Source organism: Lepus europaeus, chromosome 2, assembly GCF_033115175.1.
Source record: "Lepus europaeus isolate LE1 chromosome 2, mLepTim1.pri, whole genome shotgun sequence".
NCBI classification, from domain to species: Eukaryota; Metazoa; Chordata; class Mammalia; order Lagomorpha; family Leporidae; genus Lepus; species Lepus europaeus.
Genome location: NC_084828.1, coordinates 91,099,421 through 91,118,840, shown reverse-complemented (window position 1 = coordinate 91,118,840; position 19,420 = coordinate 91,099,421). Strand labels below are relative to the sequence as shown.

The following is a 19,420-nucleotide window of genomic DNA, read 5'->3' as shown; positions in this document are numbered from 1 at the left end:
AATAAGTAAAAATAAAAATGGAGTAAAGCTTTGCATTCAGAAAAGTGGTATTAGGTCTGTGTTCTATGTGGCAGGTATTAGTGGCACAGTTTACAGTAGCTGCCTTTGAGTGTGAGCTCCTCAGTTAGACACCATCCGCACCCCCTGTATAGTTTCCCGGATACCCACAGTGAGTAGCGTTGTTTGCTGTGCATTTTCCCATTTACTCAGTTGTCTTTCCTCCAGCACAGTAATGTAGTTCTCTATTCACATCTTCATCTCTTAAAAATAGGAAAGCTACAAATGGACAAAGAAGGCCTCTTATGTTTTATTGCATCTGGTCTGTCACTCTTTCATTACATAAAATATGGAGCTTTGTTTACCTGGGTTTGAATCCTGGATCTGTCACCTGATAGTCGATACCTGGGGCAGGGGTTGATCTCTCCATGTTTCAGTATTCTCCTCCAGATCACAGAGACAGTAAGATAATGATTGGTGCTAGGGATTATGTGTAAGCAGCGTCCAACACAGAATGTTTATGCAAAGTTGATGTTATATAAATGTGCGCTATCACTATACTATTTTTTGTTCACCAGTAGGTATTTTAGTATGTGTTTCCTGCCTCAGGAGCACCCATACCAAGTGGACAATTAACACATGAAAAACACTTCACCAGGTCTTCTTGAGAAGACTTTAAACAAATGTCATGAAAATGAAATCAAAATTAAAATACCTGTAATCTTCTAATAAGTCAGCCAGCCTCCTTTCCATCTTGTATTGATTCTTTGCCCAGATGGAAATACCATTCTATGTAGCTTTGATCATGTTGTACAAATGAGTATTTTCATGTTCTGTGTTTTTCGTTTTACATTTGTGCTCTCATTAGACATCTTAAGTAGTTTTTCATGTCGCTAGGTAGATGGGATAAATGTGTAATGAAGGGGGCCGGCACTGTAGTGCAGCAGGCTAAGCCTCAGCTTAAAACCCTAGCATCCATATCAGAGCACTTGTTCTAATCCTGGCAGCACTACTTCCTTCCCAACTTCTTGCTATTGGGCCTAAGAAAATAGTAAAAGATGGTTGAAATGCTTGTGCACCTGTCACCCAAGTGGGAAACCAGGATGGAGTTCCTACTCCTGGCTTTCCCCAGTCACTGTGGCAATTTGGGGAGTGAACCAGCAGATGGAAAATTTCCCTCTTTCCCTCCCTGTCACTTTGCCTTTCAGATATTTATTAAATGATTTATTTGAAAGGAAAAGGTTTGAAGTTTTAGGTTGCTGTTTACATGTTGACCTTAAGGGACCACTTTCCCCTTTTAAGTGGTTAGTCATCACATCAGATTTTGCCCAAAGCATTAAATAGCTTCCATTTTCTGGGTCTAGTGACTGATTTCCTTTGTCTCATGTGGCTCACTAACTCAGCACTTGGCACATAGACACTTTGAATACATTTTTATTGAATAAATAATTTGGATTGAATTTCTATAATTTGGGGTATTATGATTACCTGGTAATTAATTGAAAATGTATTTTGTTTCAGTTGTTCAAAAAAATTTTTTTTGACAGGCAGAGTTAGACAGTGAGAGAGAGAGACAGAGAGAAAGGTCTTCCTTCCGTTGGTTCACCCCCCAAATGGATGCTACAGCTGGGGCACTGGCTGATCCAAAGCCAGGAGCCAGGTGCTTCCTCCTGGTCTCCCATGAGGGTATGGGGCCCAAGCACTTGGGCCATCCTCCACTGCCTTCCTAGGCCACAGCAGAGAGCCGGACTGGAAGAGAAGCAACTGGGACAGAATCCGGTGCCCCAACCGAGACTAGAACCTGGGGTGCCGGCGCCACAGCCAGAGGATTAGCCTAGTGAGCCGCGGCGCTGGCCTCAATTGTTCAAAATTATTTGAAAATGTATTTGTCTCTTTTATTAGTAAGTTTCAGATTTGTGCCTCACTTATTACCAGGAGTTACTTGAGTCTGTATGCAGTAGAACTTTTGTATAGAGTATGACTATTAAATTGAAAATCAACACCTCAAATGCTTATTTGTAGGATAGTAGTATTGATAAATTCCAAAAGTAAAATCATTAAACCATTTAGAGGAATGGGAAACAAATGACACTACTTTAATTAAACATGTACTGAATTCATCGAAGTTTCTTGATTGTCAAGTCAATAAAGGAAATTACATATTTAATATTTCGCATAATTAGTTGTAATCTGTTGAGATTGCATTTTTTCTGGGGAGACCCATTCATTCACACATTTAGTCATTCATCAAATATTTGTTAAATACCTACTATGTGCTATCAGGGGAAACAGCAGTGAATAAAAGAGCCAATCTCTACCACTATGGAAACAGACACATGCATGTATGATACAAACAGAGAAATGTAAACATTGTGCTAGAGAAATCAGCCACCAACTCACTGAGGACCACAATACACAGGTTGAAACCTAAGGGATTTCTAGGAATTAAGCAAGCAAAATGAAAATAATTCAGGGAGATCCTGGAAGTTCATGTGCAAAATCTGTGAGGTGTGAAAGATCTTGGTATGTTAGATATGAAACGTAAGAGTAACATCACAGGCTGCTTTCAAGGAGAGTAAAGGAGGTGGTTTTGCACCCACAAATCTACTCACCTGTTGAAGACTTTAAGGCATAAAATCAATGTGATTAGATTTATATTTGAGACAAATCACTCTGGCTGCTGAAAAAGGGGCTTATTGAAAAGGAAGAAGAGTTGACACTGGGAGATCAGTTTGGATGCTATTAGAGAACACTTGATGAAAAATGGCAGAATGGGACAGTAGCAGTGGAAATGGTGATATGTGGGTACATTTGAAAGCTATGTGATTCTGTAGGTAGTAGGATCTACAGGAATTAGAATTTGTAAAGGGAAGTGATAGGCACAGGAATGACTCTTAAGTGTTTTCATTTGAACATCAACTGGGCATATGAGAAAACCCAAGGAAACATGGGCTCAGGGAAGATGATGAAACTATTTTAATACATTAAATCTGAAAAGTATGAGGACCATCCAAATAGACACCTGAAGTGAACAGTTGAATATTTAGGCCTCAGATTAAAAATATAGATGAGTTCTAGAGAGAGAAAATTGAAGAGAATCTTCATAATATAGGAGATATTTCAAGTTATGGACACAGTCCTGGAGAAAGCAAATAGAAATTGTCCAGTGTCAGATCAAGGGTATCATTACTTGTGGACTATTGGACACCATATTGATATTGTCATCAGTAACAATTTCATAGAAAGGTTCAAAAATTAGTACTTCATTTGTCTAAATGTGTCAAATTTGATATATACCTGTCTGCTTGTGTGTGTATATAATCTTTCTGATGATGTAGACAGATCCAGAGGTAAAGATGTAAAAATTCTCAGGGAAATTTCGCTAACAATTCACTTCCAGTGTTTCTCAACTAGAGAGGAAACCACCTATTGACAAGGGGAGTTTGGAATGAAAGGAGCATTTTCTAATTGTCACAGTGATTAGGGAGTACTGTTAACATTGAATGGGTAGATGGCGAAAGCCATTATTAAACTCAAGATGACAATAGTACCACACTGAGAGACACTGACAGAGTCTTCTGACACAGAAAGTCCCTCTGGCTTGCTGTGTGTGGGGTTTCCAGCCGCCCATCAAAGAGGTCGTGAATCCTGTATGAATTCTCTTCACCATCCCACCCTCTCTTTCCTGTGCTCTACCTTGGTGGTTTTGCAGCCAGAGGAGATGACAACCCAGACCCTGCTATCAACAAATTATTGCTGGGCCCCTTATGGCTTCTCTGTACCTATATGCAACCTGTGTACATGGAAAGTTCTCCTTAAGGAGGTTTAGTTTGTGTTGTTTTGTCGGATCCTGATTCTTACCACTTCTCTTTTCCACAAATCATTTGAGCCATCCTTGGGATCTTGTCATTCTAGATACTGTCCTTTCAAGGGACACGTTTGTCATTTAATTTTATCGTTCAAGCAGGTTAGATATTCTTGTTTTGGTGGAGTCTTATTTCCCTTCTCCTTGAAGGTGATCCCAGTAGTATCCGATAGACACATTTTTTTCCTTATTAAGCAATTCATTATTCCTTATTAAGATTAATAATTCAGTATTCCTTATTAATATACTGAAGAAAGACTCTGAATTTCTGAACAGAGGACAGACCTCACAAAATGTAGGGTCAGATTTTTCTAGTCAACCATGTTCCATAGCATAGATGGAATTTGTTAAAGAGGGCAAAAATCTTTGCTTCTCTTCAATGGCTCAAGATCAGCAGAAACCCAGAGTTCATATTTTGAACACTTTACAAACCTAACTATAAATGGAGATAGTGACTGAGCAACTGGGCTAATGACAGGCATACCCTCCTGCAGCTGTGAAGTCTGCCCCCAAAAAGAACACTTCAAAAGTCACTATTCTGAAAATGAAAACCAGTCACATTTGCAAGTAAATAAAAAAAACACTGATGGAGATTTGACTCCTCAGGAGTAATTGTTTTCACTCATTTGTCTTCCCTTCTTGGTGAACACACACATACACACACACACACACACACTTAGACATTCCTAAAGTTTTTGAATGATGGATAATGGCACAATTGTGGGTGTAATTACTTCCTTAGAGGAAATATATTACAGATATCTTTTGAGAGATGAGACGATCTCCCTCAAGATTTCTCTAGTGTATGTGCTGGAATGTTTCTGAATACTTTACATATTGTAACTATATGTTCAAAAATAACATATTTAGCTATATGTATTTTTTAAAGATTTACTTATTTGAAAGGCAGAGTTAGAAGAAATAGAGAGCTTTTATTCAATTTTACATGATTTACTTCATTGAAATTTGAAGGGATAAAGAATAGGAATTATTTTAAAGCATATTTATTTGTTCTTTGTGGTCAAAGAGAACAGTAGTAACACTCACCTGGTCCACATACTTAGCTACATTCAGAGTGAATCTTTTTATTTGCTGGAATATTTGGTGTTTCCAAGCATTTACTTTTCATGTTTCATTTCATTTTCTGCTTTTGCAGGAGCTCAGGAAGTTTCATCATGATTTAATATTTTTATTTTGAAAATCCAGCACATTTTTAAATTATACTTATTCATAAATATAGGTATTAATATATGTAATTTTCTGTTGTAGGAATCTTTGTAGCAGTCCTTTTTTAAAGATTTATTTATTTATTTATTTGAAAGGCAGAATTACTGAGAGGCAGAGAAAGAGAGAGAGAGGTCTTCCATACTCTAGTTCACTCTCCAAATGGCCACAGGGCTGGAGTTGGACCAATCTGAAGCTGCGAGCTAGGAGCTTCTTCTGGGCCTCCCATGTGGGTTCAGGGGCCCAATGACTTGGTCCATCTTCTATTGCTTTTCCAGGCCATGGCAGAGTTCGATCGAAGTAGAACAAGCGGAACTCGAACTGGCACCCACGTGGATGCCAGCACTGCAAGTGGCAGTTTTACCCACTATGCCAGAGCGCTGGCCCCATCAGTCTTTTTCTATGATATTTTTCCAGTAGACATTCATTAAGTATCTTTAACATGTAAAAGCCTTTGAAGTTAATGGAGGGAAACTTGCTGGGATATAGCATTTGTGCACGTGTGGTCTGTGTGTGTTCCCCTGAGTTCATTGTAGAAAATCTAATATATACTAACTACTGAATGTATGCCTACATTGTCAGAATTGACAATAACCATGAGACAAGAACAGACAAGGTGCGCCTTTTGTGTGTCTGTATCCCTTGTCAAGACACAAGTTCGCTACTTCTCTTTGACAAAGTCACAATAGCATCTCTATATTCTATATCTTGGTTATCATGAATAGCATTAAAATGAACACATGCTAATATATTTTTAAGATCTTTATTTCAGTTCTTGTTTTGGATAATTAGAATACTAGATCACATGGTAGTCCTATTTTTAACTTTTTGATGATCCTGCATACTATTGTCCATAGCGGATGAACCAGAATGCATTCCCACCAACCATGTAGTAAGATTCCAACACTCTGGCCAACATTTGCCCTTTTTTGTTTTGTTTTGACTATAAATACATTTAGTCGCTATTCATACTGCTATGAAGTGAAATCTGATTGTGGTTTCGATTTACTTTTGCCTATGATTGGTAACACTGAGAATCTATTCATATACTGCTAGGGTATTTGTGTATCTTCTTTGAGAAATGTGTAGTCAAGTACTTACCCATTTTTTTTCAATCAGATCATTAGCTAAGATATTAGGGGCCCCTAAATATTTTGGAGATTAATCTCTTATCAGATAATATGATTTTCAAATATTTCTCTCCCATTCAATGGATTGCCATTTCATTCTGTGCATTGTTTCCTTTGCTAAGCAGAATTTTTTAATTTAATACATTTCCTCTTATTTTTTTCTTTTCTGTGCTTTGAATGTTATGTCCATGAAATTATTGCTAGGATCTATGTCATGAAGTTTTCCACTAGAAGTTCCCATTTCACATCTTACACATTTTGTATCTTTTAAGTCTTTAATCCATTTTTAATTGGTGGTATAAGATAAGGATCCAGTTTCATTCCTTTACATCGGATATCCAGTTTTCCTATCACCATCTATTGAAAATACTGTCCTTTCCCTATTGTCTTCTTGGCACCCTGTTGACAATCATTTGATCATGTGTGTGTGTATTTTTATACCTTTTGTTATGTTCCATTGGTCTGCATGTCTGTCTTTAGGGCCATACTATATTGTTATGATTATCATAGCTTTGTAACATATTTTGAAATCAGGAATTTTGATGCCTCAAGCTATGTTGTTCTTCCTCAAGATTCACTAGGCTGTTTATGATCTTTTATGATTCCATATGAATTTTAGTGTTCTCCTTTCTAGTTCTGTTTTTTTAAAGCCATTAGTGCTGTGATAGATACTGCACATAAATTTAAGGTTAAATTTGGATATATGGAAATTAACAATATTAACTTTTCCAATCCATGAACACAAATACCTTTCCATCATGTCCTGTTTAATTTATTTTATCAATGTTTTGTAGTTTTAGTATACATGTCTTTTATCACCTTAGGTAAGTTTATTCCTGGATGTTTTATTGATTCTGGATGTTTATTGTTATTTCCTTAATTTCTTTCTCCAATTTTTCATTGGTAGTACACAAAACATAACTGAATGTAAGTTCAAAATTTTTAGGGCAGGGGCATGCCTTATTTTTATTTTTTGTGTAAATATATATAAACAATAATTAGAAGTCATTAATTTTTATGCATTTTTATTTTGTTTCATTGGAAGTCATATTTGTTTTCATATTTTTCTTCTACTTTAGGGCTCTACTAGTTCAACATCATCTCCTCCAGTCTCCACACCTGTTACAGGACACAAGAGAATGGTCATCCCAAACCAACCCCCTCTAACAGCAACCAAAAAGTCTACAATGAAACCACAGCCCGGCCCCCAAGCTGGCCCCATTCCTGTGACTCCAATAGGAACACTCAAACCCCAGCCTCAGCCAGTTCCAGCCTCGTACACCACGGCCTGTACCCCTACTAGGCCCACCTTTAACGTGCAAGTGAAGTCAGCTCAACCCAGCCCTCATTACATGGCGGGCCCTTCCTCAGCGCAGATGTATTGCCCAGGGCCCCACGGCTGTGGCATTCAGCCAGCTCATGTCACTGGGCCATGTCCACCTCCTTCAGCTCGGCCTGGTACAGACTATGCATATATTCCACCACCTGTACTTCAACCTGAGCCTGGATATGGGTATGCCCCCAACCAAGGACGTTATTATGAAACCTATTGTGCAGCAGGGCCTTCCTATGGAGGCAGAAATGACTGTAATCCTGCCTATGGTCAACAAGGTCACCCGAGTACCTGGAAGCGGGAGCCAGGATACAATCCTCCTGTAGCAGGGAACCAGAACCCACCCGGCATGTACACAGCCACTGGTCCCAAGAAGACCTATGTGATGGATCCTGTTTCAGGCCCTGGTGCTCCACCACTGCAGCCAAAGGTAAGATACAATCATAGTTCATATAGTAATTCACATGAATGCCAGTCTTCATCACCTGTCACAGAAAGCAGTGCCTGAGGCAGGCAGGAGTGTGTGAGCTATTTTATTTCATTAGCAAGTGCAATCCCAAGAAAGCATGAGTAAAGTAGGAGAAAGAAGAAGATCCTATTTGCCAATAATGTTACTAATATGACTCGTTTACTAGCCAATGGAACTAATTGTTCAGTCTTTAAGGATCATCTTCCAAAGCATAGGAACTGTCCAATATCAGGACAACTGCTGTCTGGGAGGAAGGGAAAATAAATTGTCTTGCAGCTCTGCCCGCCTATTGGTCAAGGCATCCATCTATGAGGAAGATACTCCTTCATGCATGTTGTGTTTGCTTGGACACTAGATAAGTGTATGGCTCTTTGTGCTCCAGAAATTCCGGGAATTTTATCTGTAAGAGGTACACAAGACCAATTCAAAGGCTGCTCTCTCTATGCCCATGAGAAAGCAGCCAAAACTCAAGCAATGTTAGTACCATAGTGGCACCTGGGACACAATAAGTGGCCAGCAACCCAGAAGGCAGGTGAGGCCAAGCATGGCTAGGTTAATGCCGTCACATTGACTAAAATTTCCTTTGGGAATGGGTTGCTGTGTATCGGGACTTGTTTGTTGCCACTTGTTTATTCACATTACTGATCCGCCTGGAAGAATCTTAGACTTCAGCTTTTAACCCTGTTGAGCAAGGTTAACAGTTCTTTATAAGTATCTTTTGTTGTTTGATTTGTCAGTAATGTATGTCTAGTAAATCTAAATGTTCCTTCTAAATGTGTAAGATACAATACTCTACATCCCTACTGACAATAGCTTGGATTTTCCATTAGTACCAGAATCAACACAATGTAGTTTCCTCTGATGGTACACAAAGAAGCAACACGAATTACTTGGAAGGGGAAAAATAGATGTCCTGGGTTATCTTCCAGCCATGGGATTGGAACAGGGTCCTCCCTTCTATTCTGAGCTCTAACAAGTCAGAAGTTTGAGAGCCCTCACTTAGCTAGAAGCCAAAATATAAGTGTAGGGGCATGGACTGGGTAATAGATTAGACTATATTTTTTAATCTTCTCCATATATTTGACAAGATTTTTCAACTTCCAGGCAGATCTGTTGACATATTTGACATTGTAACAATGAAATCCCTGGTAGAATGTTGACTAAACCACTATTCCCACATGAGTGTTTCAGCTCTGTTAATGGTGCTCCAAACAAGCAAGGTCTGTGAATTGCTGGAGGAATCCATCAGCCTCAGGTGTGACCCTTACATGTGAGTGGAGCAGCTGCGATCATAAACCCATGTAAAGAGTACAAGTTAAAATTTTAAGTGATTTTGGAAACTCTTTGTTTCTAAAGACGGTTTCCGTTGTTAAGGTTTTTAAAGTTAGGTCTTTTTAACTCGGGTTTGCCCAAAATAGCCAAGTGGAACAAACCTTTGTTAACACCACAGTGTATTTGCAGTAGTCCCTTTTGACCCTTGCAGCAACCAGCTCAAAGAGTGGAGATTACTCAACTTTACCTCACTTTTGTACATCTGATACACAGATGCACATTTCCCCTGTGGAAGATTACAGTGAAATACAGGTTTGGAGTCGAACAATTGCTGTCAACATTTTAGTTCAGACAGGTATGCAGTTTTGCCTTGGCCCGGCTAAACTGGATGATGCTCCTAAGGGATGGAGATAGATTGAGGAGTATCTGATTGGTTTGAGGATTCTGTCACTCCACATGGAGAATGTGACATGACAAAAAGCGAGGGAGGAGGAGGGGGGAATGCTCCGGTGAGCAGTGCTGAGTCAGTCTTCAAGGCTACTGTTTGCCCACTGTGTACTCTGCATGGACCCTGTTTAACATCTGGAACCAATCCATTGGTGTAAGAAAAAGATTCACTGCCCACTACAGGGACTGGCACTAACTTGTAGAGTACAGCCACATCACTGGTGTTTGGTCTGTCCTCACCAGCCTACTCAGGGTTATGGAATGAATTTTTATTGACCACTACCAGAAAGCATACATCTTTATTTTGCTTCTTTGAGAAAGGTAATTATACAAGTTAATCTATTACATTATTATGGATTTTGAATATCAGTGGCTATCATGTCATTTTCAAAAATTTTGAAATATTTGTTTTGCAACAGTGTCATGTGTTTTCATATCACATTAAATTGTGCATTTTAAAATGAAAATAAAATCATGTACTTTTCTCTGGGATTATTAAGGAGAGTGGTTTGAGGTTGATATTTAGCCATCTGTTGGTGCTTCGGGAGAGGGGAAAGAGGCTGATGAAGCTACAGATATGTTTTGTGTGTGTTGTGGGGATATTGGCTGTTGAAGGAGTGAGCTCTTTCATGATGGGTCTTGGAGCCAAACACTGCTGTATTCAACTGCACCTGTGCACAGAGGCCCTTATTGTCTGTATATTGACTATGTTTGGCTTAGTGATGTGACTGCTGGCTTGAAAAATGAACTCCTAATTCTTATCCCAGATCTAGACTTCTTTATTTCATGCTTCCAACTTCAACAAAGAAGGACATCATCTTTACTAATTAATTAATGATGGCAAAAGGCTTTGGAAATTTCCAAGGACTAAATTGTCAAGTGAGGACTATTTGGCTTTTCAATTGGGTTTCATTTATTTCTAACTTTCTGGTCACTGTTGGAAAACTTACTTTTGTGCTATAAATCAATTATCTTTTATTACACTGAGAATTTCTGGGGAATTTGGCATTTAACTCATTAAGGAATTTTAAAAAAAAAGGCAAGAAAGAAATCTCTATAATCATGACAAACTGCATTAATATCCCTATGTCATAGTGCAGAATAAAAGAAGGGAGTGAAAGGAAAGAGAGGATGGGAAAGAAAATGCAAGAAAAGGAAGGAAGAGGGCTGGAGCTATGATGCAGTGGGTTAACGCCCTGGCCTGAAGTGCTGGCATCCCATATGGGTGCCGGTTCTAGTCCCAGCTGCTCCTTTTCCGATCCAGCTCTCTGCTATGGCCTGGGAAAGCAGTAGAAGGTGGCCCAAGTCCTTGGACCCCTGCACCCACATGGGAGACCCGGAAGAGGCTCCTGGCTTCGGATCGGCACAGCTCCAGTGGTTACGGCCATCTGGGGAGTCAGCCAGTGAGTGGAAGACCTTTCTCTCTGTCTCTACTTCTCTCTGTAACTCTCTTTCAAATAAATAAAAATAAATCTTAAAAAAAAAAAAGGAAGGAGACTGAACCAGAACTGCCAGGCTTATGGAACCACAGTTATACTTGTGTTCCCATAATGTGCTGAGCAGTGAATTTGCATGCTACAGTAGGCCGTAATGTGTTTCCTGTACCGTCTGCACAGAGTTCCTTGAAAAATATTGTTACAAGCAAGTCTTTGTAAGGGAGAAGTATTCCCTCCCAAGTGGAAGTCCTCTTAAAGACACAGCAGAATCTTTTTGCTGGTTCATACCCCAGCTAACATCAGCTTCATGTTGCTGATGTTACACATTGTCTTCACAAGTCTCTGAAGTGAGATGCGTGCTTGCTCCAGGATTCAGATAGAAGGGCTCAGCTTGAAAGCAGCAGAGGCAGGGCTTGAAGGCCAATCATGACCCAGATCTACAGTCGGGGGGCAGCCACAGCACCTTCTACCGTATAGTAAACCCTGATGGAGGTCAGCCTCAGCTCTGGTGAAGGGACAGCTGTTGGCCACACACCGTGTGAAAGCATTAATGCTGTCCATCCCAGAAAGTTGCACAGTCCCAGCCCACTCAGAGTGGGGGTTAGGTTAAATTATAAAAATCATCATTCAATAAGATTTCCCAGGAAATTTCCTCAGGAAAATGAGGGCTTGGGGATCAACAACTAATTTCTCAGGAAATCTACCACAGGTTTTTCTTTTCCAGACTTAGGCTAGATTCATCACTGCTCTTCATTTGAGTTTTGAGTTTGGGGGATATCTCATGGTTCAGAGAAAGACAGTAGAATCATCAACTATTGAGATCAGAGATGAAGAGACTCCAAAGCCTGCCATTTCTGTTAACAGTAAGACAACATTGGATAATGTCAATTGATCTGCATTTCAAAATTTTAGTAACATCAAGACATTTAAAGTCATGTGTAGTTTTTTGACAAAACATATTTTCTGTGAACTATTTGAAGACTTCTTTGGATACAGGGATTTCAAAACATGCACCTAAAAGTAGATTCTTTTAATTCTGTTTTTCACAAACTTGGGAAAACCCACATGTAAGGTCATACATATTAGGAATAGAGTACAAAAAAAAAAAAAAGTGCAGGCCTTTGGAGAGAATATCTTTATGGTAAATCTTGTGCTAAATGTCTCTCAATTTGAGTATAAAAGACAAAAAAGGTGGCTGCAGTGGGCAGATAGACAGATGAGGGTCTGTGCCTTAGGTCACTTCCCACATCAAGATGCTGGAATATGTGTGAGGATCAGAATGGAAGAGATGGCTTGAAGAAGCCAGTGAGAGGAGGATTAGTAGCTACTCTTTGTACAGGACGTTTCAGGCTGCAGAGAACTTTGTGGACCTTACAAAGTCCATGAGCATTAAGCACAGGTGGAGGTTTCTGTTGCTCTTTTACTGATAAGAGTTGCAAAGCTCATGATGAATGTCTGTCACCAGTCTACTTGATGAGAGGACCTCGGCTCCAAGGCAGGTCTTCTGATGATTGCCCCTATGTTTCCCCTTGGCAAATCCCTGGATCTTGGCGTGGTTTTGGCTTGAATGGCAGGAGTTCCATGTCAGCATCCTTGTACACAGTCTGCTGTGACCCATGATACCTGTAGACATGTAAGGAGGCTTAGTTGTGCAGCATGGTTGAGATCAACAGTTGGAGGAGAAGCACCCGTTAAGTCCCTGCTGGGCACCAAGCTTTGTGCCTTGGACCTATGGTTCCTCTTTCCTGTCACCCACATACTATTTGTCCTGAGGTTCTCTTTGCCATTCCAAAGGCCCAAATCTATAGGTGAATGCCACTCACTGCTGAGTTCAGTTGTCCATTTTTCACCTGCACTGTTGAAATAGCCTCATGCTTGACATCTCTTCCTCTAGTCTCTCCCTACCCCCATTCATCCTACCTATACAATCTTTTCTATCATATAACTCTGCTCTTTTTAAAATCCTAAGAAGTTCCTGCCAGTTACAGGGTACACTGAAACCCCAGCCTGACTGTCCAGTTTGATCCTGTCCTTTCAGCAACCAGCCTTCCCGGTGGTAAGTTATGTTCCTAGTTAGTTCTCATCTCTGTAGGTTCATTCATAGACCAACTTCTTCCTGGAAAGGCTCCCCAGCCCTCTCCTAAAAGTTAAAAACATTACTGCATCTAAATGTGATCCATTAATACCCAGAGTGCTCATCTATCTTCCTCCCCTTCCTAAAATATAATTGTATGTTATTTCATCCTATCTTTGAAAATGTTTGTTTTCTCATACTATAGTCATTTATGTGCCTATATTCCACCAACCTGTACCCTAGCATATACAGGTATCTCAAAAATCATGGAAAATTCGTATTGTGAAAAAAGTATGCAAAAATATTTGGCACCAAAAGAAATGTATCTTCTAATTCCATTTTTCCATGAAGTTTTTAAAGTCTCATATGAGAATATAAGCTTTAAGGGATAGAGATGATATCAGAACAACTCTGTAAGCGCCAAAGTAACTGGCCCAGTGCATAGTGTGTCCTTCTTTAAAGGGTTTGTTTGAAGGAACTTTTTTTTAAGATTTATTTATTTATTTGAAAGTCAGAGTTACACAGAGAGGAGAAGCAGAGAGAGAGGGTGGGGGGGGGTGTCTTCCATCCGCTGGTTCACTCCCCAATTGGCCACAGACGGCTGGAGCTACACTGTTCCAAAGCCAGGAGCCAGGAGCTTATTCTGAGTCTCCCACGTGGGTGCGGAGGCCCAAGGACTTGGACCATCTTCTACTGCTTTCCCAGGCCATAGCAGAGAGCTGAATTGGAAGTGGAGCAGCCGGGACTCAAACCGGCACCTATATGGGATGCCAGCACTTCAGGGCATTAACCCATTGCACCACAGCGCTGGCCCCTGAAGGAACTTCTTTTGTCCTCTTAAAATGAGGAGAATGTCCTGCTGTACAGCTCAGCAGGCTGCTCAGCAAGATGTTGAAAACAAACCTACTCCACCATATAGCTTTGATGACTTCAGTTACACAAACATTTTCACTGTAACACCTCAGTATTCAAGTAGCTAGATAAGTTTCTCAGGTTCATTTTTGCTCTAATGTTTGTTTGTTTTCTTCTTTTAGGAGATGTGTGTGAGTGTGCATACTATTATGTATACGCATTCTTTTTTTACTTTTGCCTGCACCAAATGTCCATATAATTTCTCAATTCATATTCTTTAAACAATTTTGAAGTTTAATTTACATATGCATAATTTACCTTATGCATCTTAAGTGCAGAAAGTAAAAATACTTGACAAATGCATACAACTGTGTAGCCACCATCACTCAAGATACAGAGCATCGCATCTAGTCCACAGAACTCCTTTGTGCCCTATTGCAGTCAACTTGCTCTACTCTCATACTCAGCCAACCATTCTGTTTCCCAACACTGTGGATTATTTTTGCCTTTTCTGGAATTCCATTTAAATTGGATTGTATATGCAGTCCTGTGCCTGAGCTTCTTTCTCTCACTGTAATTTTTTTGAGATTCATTCATGTACTATGTGTCAGTAGTTCATTCATTTTATTGCTAAGGAGTGTTCCATTTAATGGATGTGCTAAAATTTTCTATTTACTTGTTTGCGGCACTTATTTTTCCAGTTTGGGTTTTGCATGATGCTTCTGTGAACATTCATGTGTGCCTATGGGTAGTAATAGCTTGTATTTCTCTTGGATAAATCCAGAAGTGAATTTGTTGGGTCTTGTGCTAACAAGAACTTATAAGGAATTACCAAAGTATTTTCATATGCGTACAAGCAGTGTCTAAGAGGGTCCAGTTGTGTGCTTGTCCTAGTCATGCTTGGTACTGTCAGTCTTTTTAATTTTAGGCATTTTTGTGCTGCATGGGCATATCAGTTTGTGATTTAAATTTGCATTTCCCTTTGAACTGATGACGACAAGTATTTGTCATGCACACATTGGCAATTCATATATTTTGTTTTGTGATATGTCATCAAATCATTTCTCATTTTAATAGGATTTTTAATTTTTGATAATTTTAGTAGTTCATATATTTTGAATAAAAAAATCCTTAGATATGTGCATTGACAATGCTTTTTCCTAGACTTTTTCCTGTGACTTGACTTTTCATTTGCTTTTTTAAGATTTATTTATTCATTTGAAAGTCAGAGTTAGAGACAGAAAATGAGAGAGAGAGGTCTTCCATCTGCTAATACACTCCCCAGATGGCTACACCAGTAAGTGCTGGGCCACACTGAAGCCAGGACCTTCATCCAGGTATCCTGCATGTGTGGCAGGGACCCAAACACTTGACCCATCTTGTGCTGCTTTTTCCTGGCCATTAACAGGGAGCTGGATCAGAAGTGGAGCAGCAGGGACACAAACCAGCACCCATTAGGGATGCGGATGGCTTTACCTGCTATGCCACAATGCAAGCCCCAGCTTTTCAATTTTTAATGTAGGATTTTAAAAACCAGGCATTTTTAATTTTGTTAAAGTTTAGCACATTTACCATCTAGAGTTGATATTTTATTTTCTCTATGATAACAAAAATTTTATTTTTTACAAAATATTTTTCAGTGTATATTTGACCTTAGGGTTTTTCATTCTTTTTTGTGAATAGTATGTGTTGAAATTCATTTTTTTTATTGTTGAGCTCTTCTAGTTTTTTCCAGCACTCTTTGTTAGATGATTTTTTTTTCTCCCATTGACCTACCTAAACACTTTTGACAAAAGTCAGTTAATATATATGTACAGGTCTTTCTGAACTCTCTGCTCTATGTAATTTGTATATCCATCCTAAGACAAGTACCACACTACCTTGATCACTGACTTTTATAATAGGATTTAAAGTTAGACAGTGTAAGTTTTTTGTGTTTGTTCTCTTTCAAGTATTTTGATTATCCTAAGTTCTTTCCATATCTATACACATTTTAGCATCACTTTGTCAATTTTCACAAAAATTTGAAAGTAGCTGATATCTTAAAAACATTGAGTTTTCCAATGTATAAACACGATATACTGCCTAGTTTAGATCTTCATTAATTTCTGTCAAAAAATATTATATTTTTGTATATATTTTGTTAAATGTATCCCATATTTCATTTTTTGGATGTTGTTACCAATGGTATTTTAAAATTTTAATTTGGAATTGTTTTTAGCATATAGAAATACAATTTATTTTTTAATATCCTACAATACTCTCATGGGCTCTTCAGCCAGATCCGAATGCCTTAAGGGCTGATTCTGAGGCCAGAGTGCTGTTTAGGACATCTGCCATTCTATGAGTCTGCTGTGTATCCCGCTTCCCATGTTGGATCGTTCTCTCCCTTTTTGATTCAATCAGTTAGTATTAGCAGACACTCGTCTTGTTTGTGTGATCCCTTTTACTCTTAGACCTATCAGAGTCATCAATTGTGAACTGAAATTGATCACTTGGACTAGTGAGATGGCATTGGTACATGCCACCTTGATGGGATTGTGTTGGAATCCCCTGGCACATTTCTAACTCCACCATTTGGGGCAAGTCAGCTTGAGAATGTCCCAAATTGTACATCTCCTCCCTCTCTTTTTCCCACTCTTATATTTAACAGGGATCACTTTTCAGTTACAATTTAAACACCTAAGAATAATTGTGTGTTAATTACAGAGTTCAACCACTAGTACTAGAACAACAACAACAACAAAAATACTAAAAAGGATAAAGTATTACATTGTACATCAAGAGTCAGGACAAGAGCTGATCAGGTCATTGTTTCTTATAGTGTCTATTTCAACCTTATATCCTATGACTTTGGAAACTGTAACAGTCCTACTAGGTTTTTATAAACTCCTTAGCTTTTTCTACCTGATCGTTTCATCCATTAACAAATTATTGTTTCAATTATTTATTTCCTTTGTGATTCAGAATCTATACATCAGCTTCCTATGTTTGAAATATCTGCTTCCTGATTGAAGAAGAAAAAGTATCCTACAAAATTGAAGGATGTAAATGGGGAAAAACAAGGAGCCTTTATTCCTCTCTTCCCTAGATTAGACTGTTCAAAACAGTCAGGCATAGAAGCAGCCTTCAGAATCATGAGGACATAACTCCTTAAATGAGAAAACTGAGGGCCAAGGAGTTACAACAACTTAGAGAGTTATGTAATTATTAAGTGGAACATTCGAGCAGAAAATTAGCTCTTTTCTCTGTACCATAGTTCTCTACATTGCTTAAGACTAGTTCAGGATAGATGAGATCAGAAGTAAATGACCTTTAAAAGGAATATTAATAACTGTTGTCGAAAGGAGCTTGTCTGTTAGCTTTCGACCACCATTGTCAGTTTCGTTTGGCCTCCTAATAATAGAAAATGGTTTCTATTCTAGTGTTTTGTTTCATCTCTTAGTTTCTCCTGGGAAAAGACATACTATTAGTTCTATATGATTTTGACTTAGTCTGTAATCTTTTTTTTCTTAACCTCTAGATCCTGATTCATGAGCTAGACATCGTCACCAGTTGTTGGGAATTTTCAGAAAGGGAAGAAGTGCTCATAAAAATTTTAAAAATTTACCTGCTATTTGTGGAGTAGTTTTGATATCCCTCTTGGTTCTCCCAGCCTGAGACTTCCTACTTGGCCATCAAGATCCATCACTGTACTACATCCTTGTAGAAGCTTGGCCATTCACCCAGCACCCAGAGAGAATTAGTTCATCTTTCCTCTGAATTTTCTCAAAGCACATTTTAGTTCCTTTACTAAAAATATGTACCTTCCTGAGTATTTTTATATGTAATAAATTTAAATAATTTATATTCAGTAAAATGCAAGCACAGCTACGTTACTTTTTAATAGAGTTGTACAACTCTCACAATCAAGTTTTTTACCCCAGAAAGAAACCCTGTACCCATTAACAATCACTCTTTATTTTCCCCAAACCCTACAACCCTGGATAACAACCAATCTATCTTCTTTATCTACTGATTTACTAATTCTGGACATTGGGAATAGTGATACATGTTCTTTTGTTACTGGATTCTTTACCAAGCCTAGTATTTTTTTTTTAATTCTATGCATGTTGTGGCATATATGAATAGTTCATTCCTTTTTGTTGCTGAATAGTATTTTGTATGAATATACCACATTGTATTTATCTTTTCATTGGCTGATGGATAGTTGAAGTTTTTCTACTTTTTGGTCATTATGAATAATGTTTCTATCAATATTGGGATTCATGTTTTTGTGTGGATATGTTTTCTCAGTTGTCTTGCATTTATTCAAGTTGCATTGCTGAGGTACCTAGTACTTTCTTTATTTTTCTAATTTTTTAAGCTGAACAAATTTCATGTATTTCATACAGATTTAGGAGCATAGTGATACTTTGTACCCTGTAGTCCTTCTCGCCCTTCATCCTCCTTCCTTTCTTGTTCTTTCTCTTAGTTTTTACAATGATCTACTTTTAGTTTATCTTATACTTGCAAGATTAACCCTACATTAATAAAGAGTTCAGCAAGTAGTAAAAAGGAGAGAAAAGAGAAAGCAAATACTGTCCTCGACAGTAGAGACAAGGGTTGTAAAGAATCAACAAATCTCAAAATGTCAATTTCACTCCTATACATTACATTTTAGGTACTCTATTAGTTACCACAGATCAGGGAAAACATATGGTATTTGTCTTTTCTGGCCTGGCTAATAAAGCGGTACCTAGTAATTTAATATTCAGTATTTTGAGGAATGGCTGAAGTGCTCCCAAGGGAGCTATACCATTTTGCATTCCCACAGTGCATGAGGGTCCTAATTTCCCTACATTGTCTGAAGACATTTGATTTTTAATTTTGTTAATTGTCTGTCTCCCCAAGCAAAAACCTGTTTTTCATGACTAGAAACTGTGTTTGTTATGTTTTTTTTTTTTCCTGTGTGGCCAGCGTAGTACCTTGGATGTATCAAGCATGAATGAATGAATGAATAAATGAATCATTAACCAAAATGACTCTTACTGAATTTACAAGGATCGACATGTAGTTCTTATTACCTAGAGGTTTTTTATGTGAGTTTTTAATAGGTATGTTTTTATAGTTCTGTTTTCTTTTTAAGATTTATATATTTATTTGAGAGGCAAAGTTACAGAGAGAGGGAGGGACAGAAAGAGATCTTCCATCCAATGGTCTACTCCCCAAATGGGCTCAACAGCCAAAGCCAGGCAGATCCGAAGTCAGGAGCCAGGAGCTTCTTCTGGGTCTTCCAAGAGGGTGCAGAGGCTCAAGCACTTGGGCTATCCTCTGCTGCT

The 19,420-nt window shown here is 38.6% G+C and overlaps 1 protein-coding gene across 11 annotated transcripts in view; it reads left to right on the top strand.

Moving 5' to 3' along the window:
* The window catches only part of LPP (LIM domain containing preferred translocation partner in lipoma), a 742,983-nt gene that overhangs the window by 436,646 nt on the left and 286,917 nt on the right, over positions 1–19,420 (top strand). For all 11 annotated transcript variants that reach the window (XM_062210203.1, XM_062210206.1, XM_062210207.1 and 8 more), the window contains one exon: positions 7,296–7,979. In XM_062210203.1, coding sequence (XP_062066187.1) covers positions 7,296–7,979 — 684 coding nt within the window. The remainder of the gene's footprint in view (positions 1–7,295; positions 7,980–19,420) is intronic.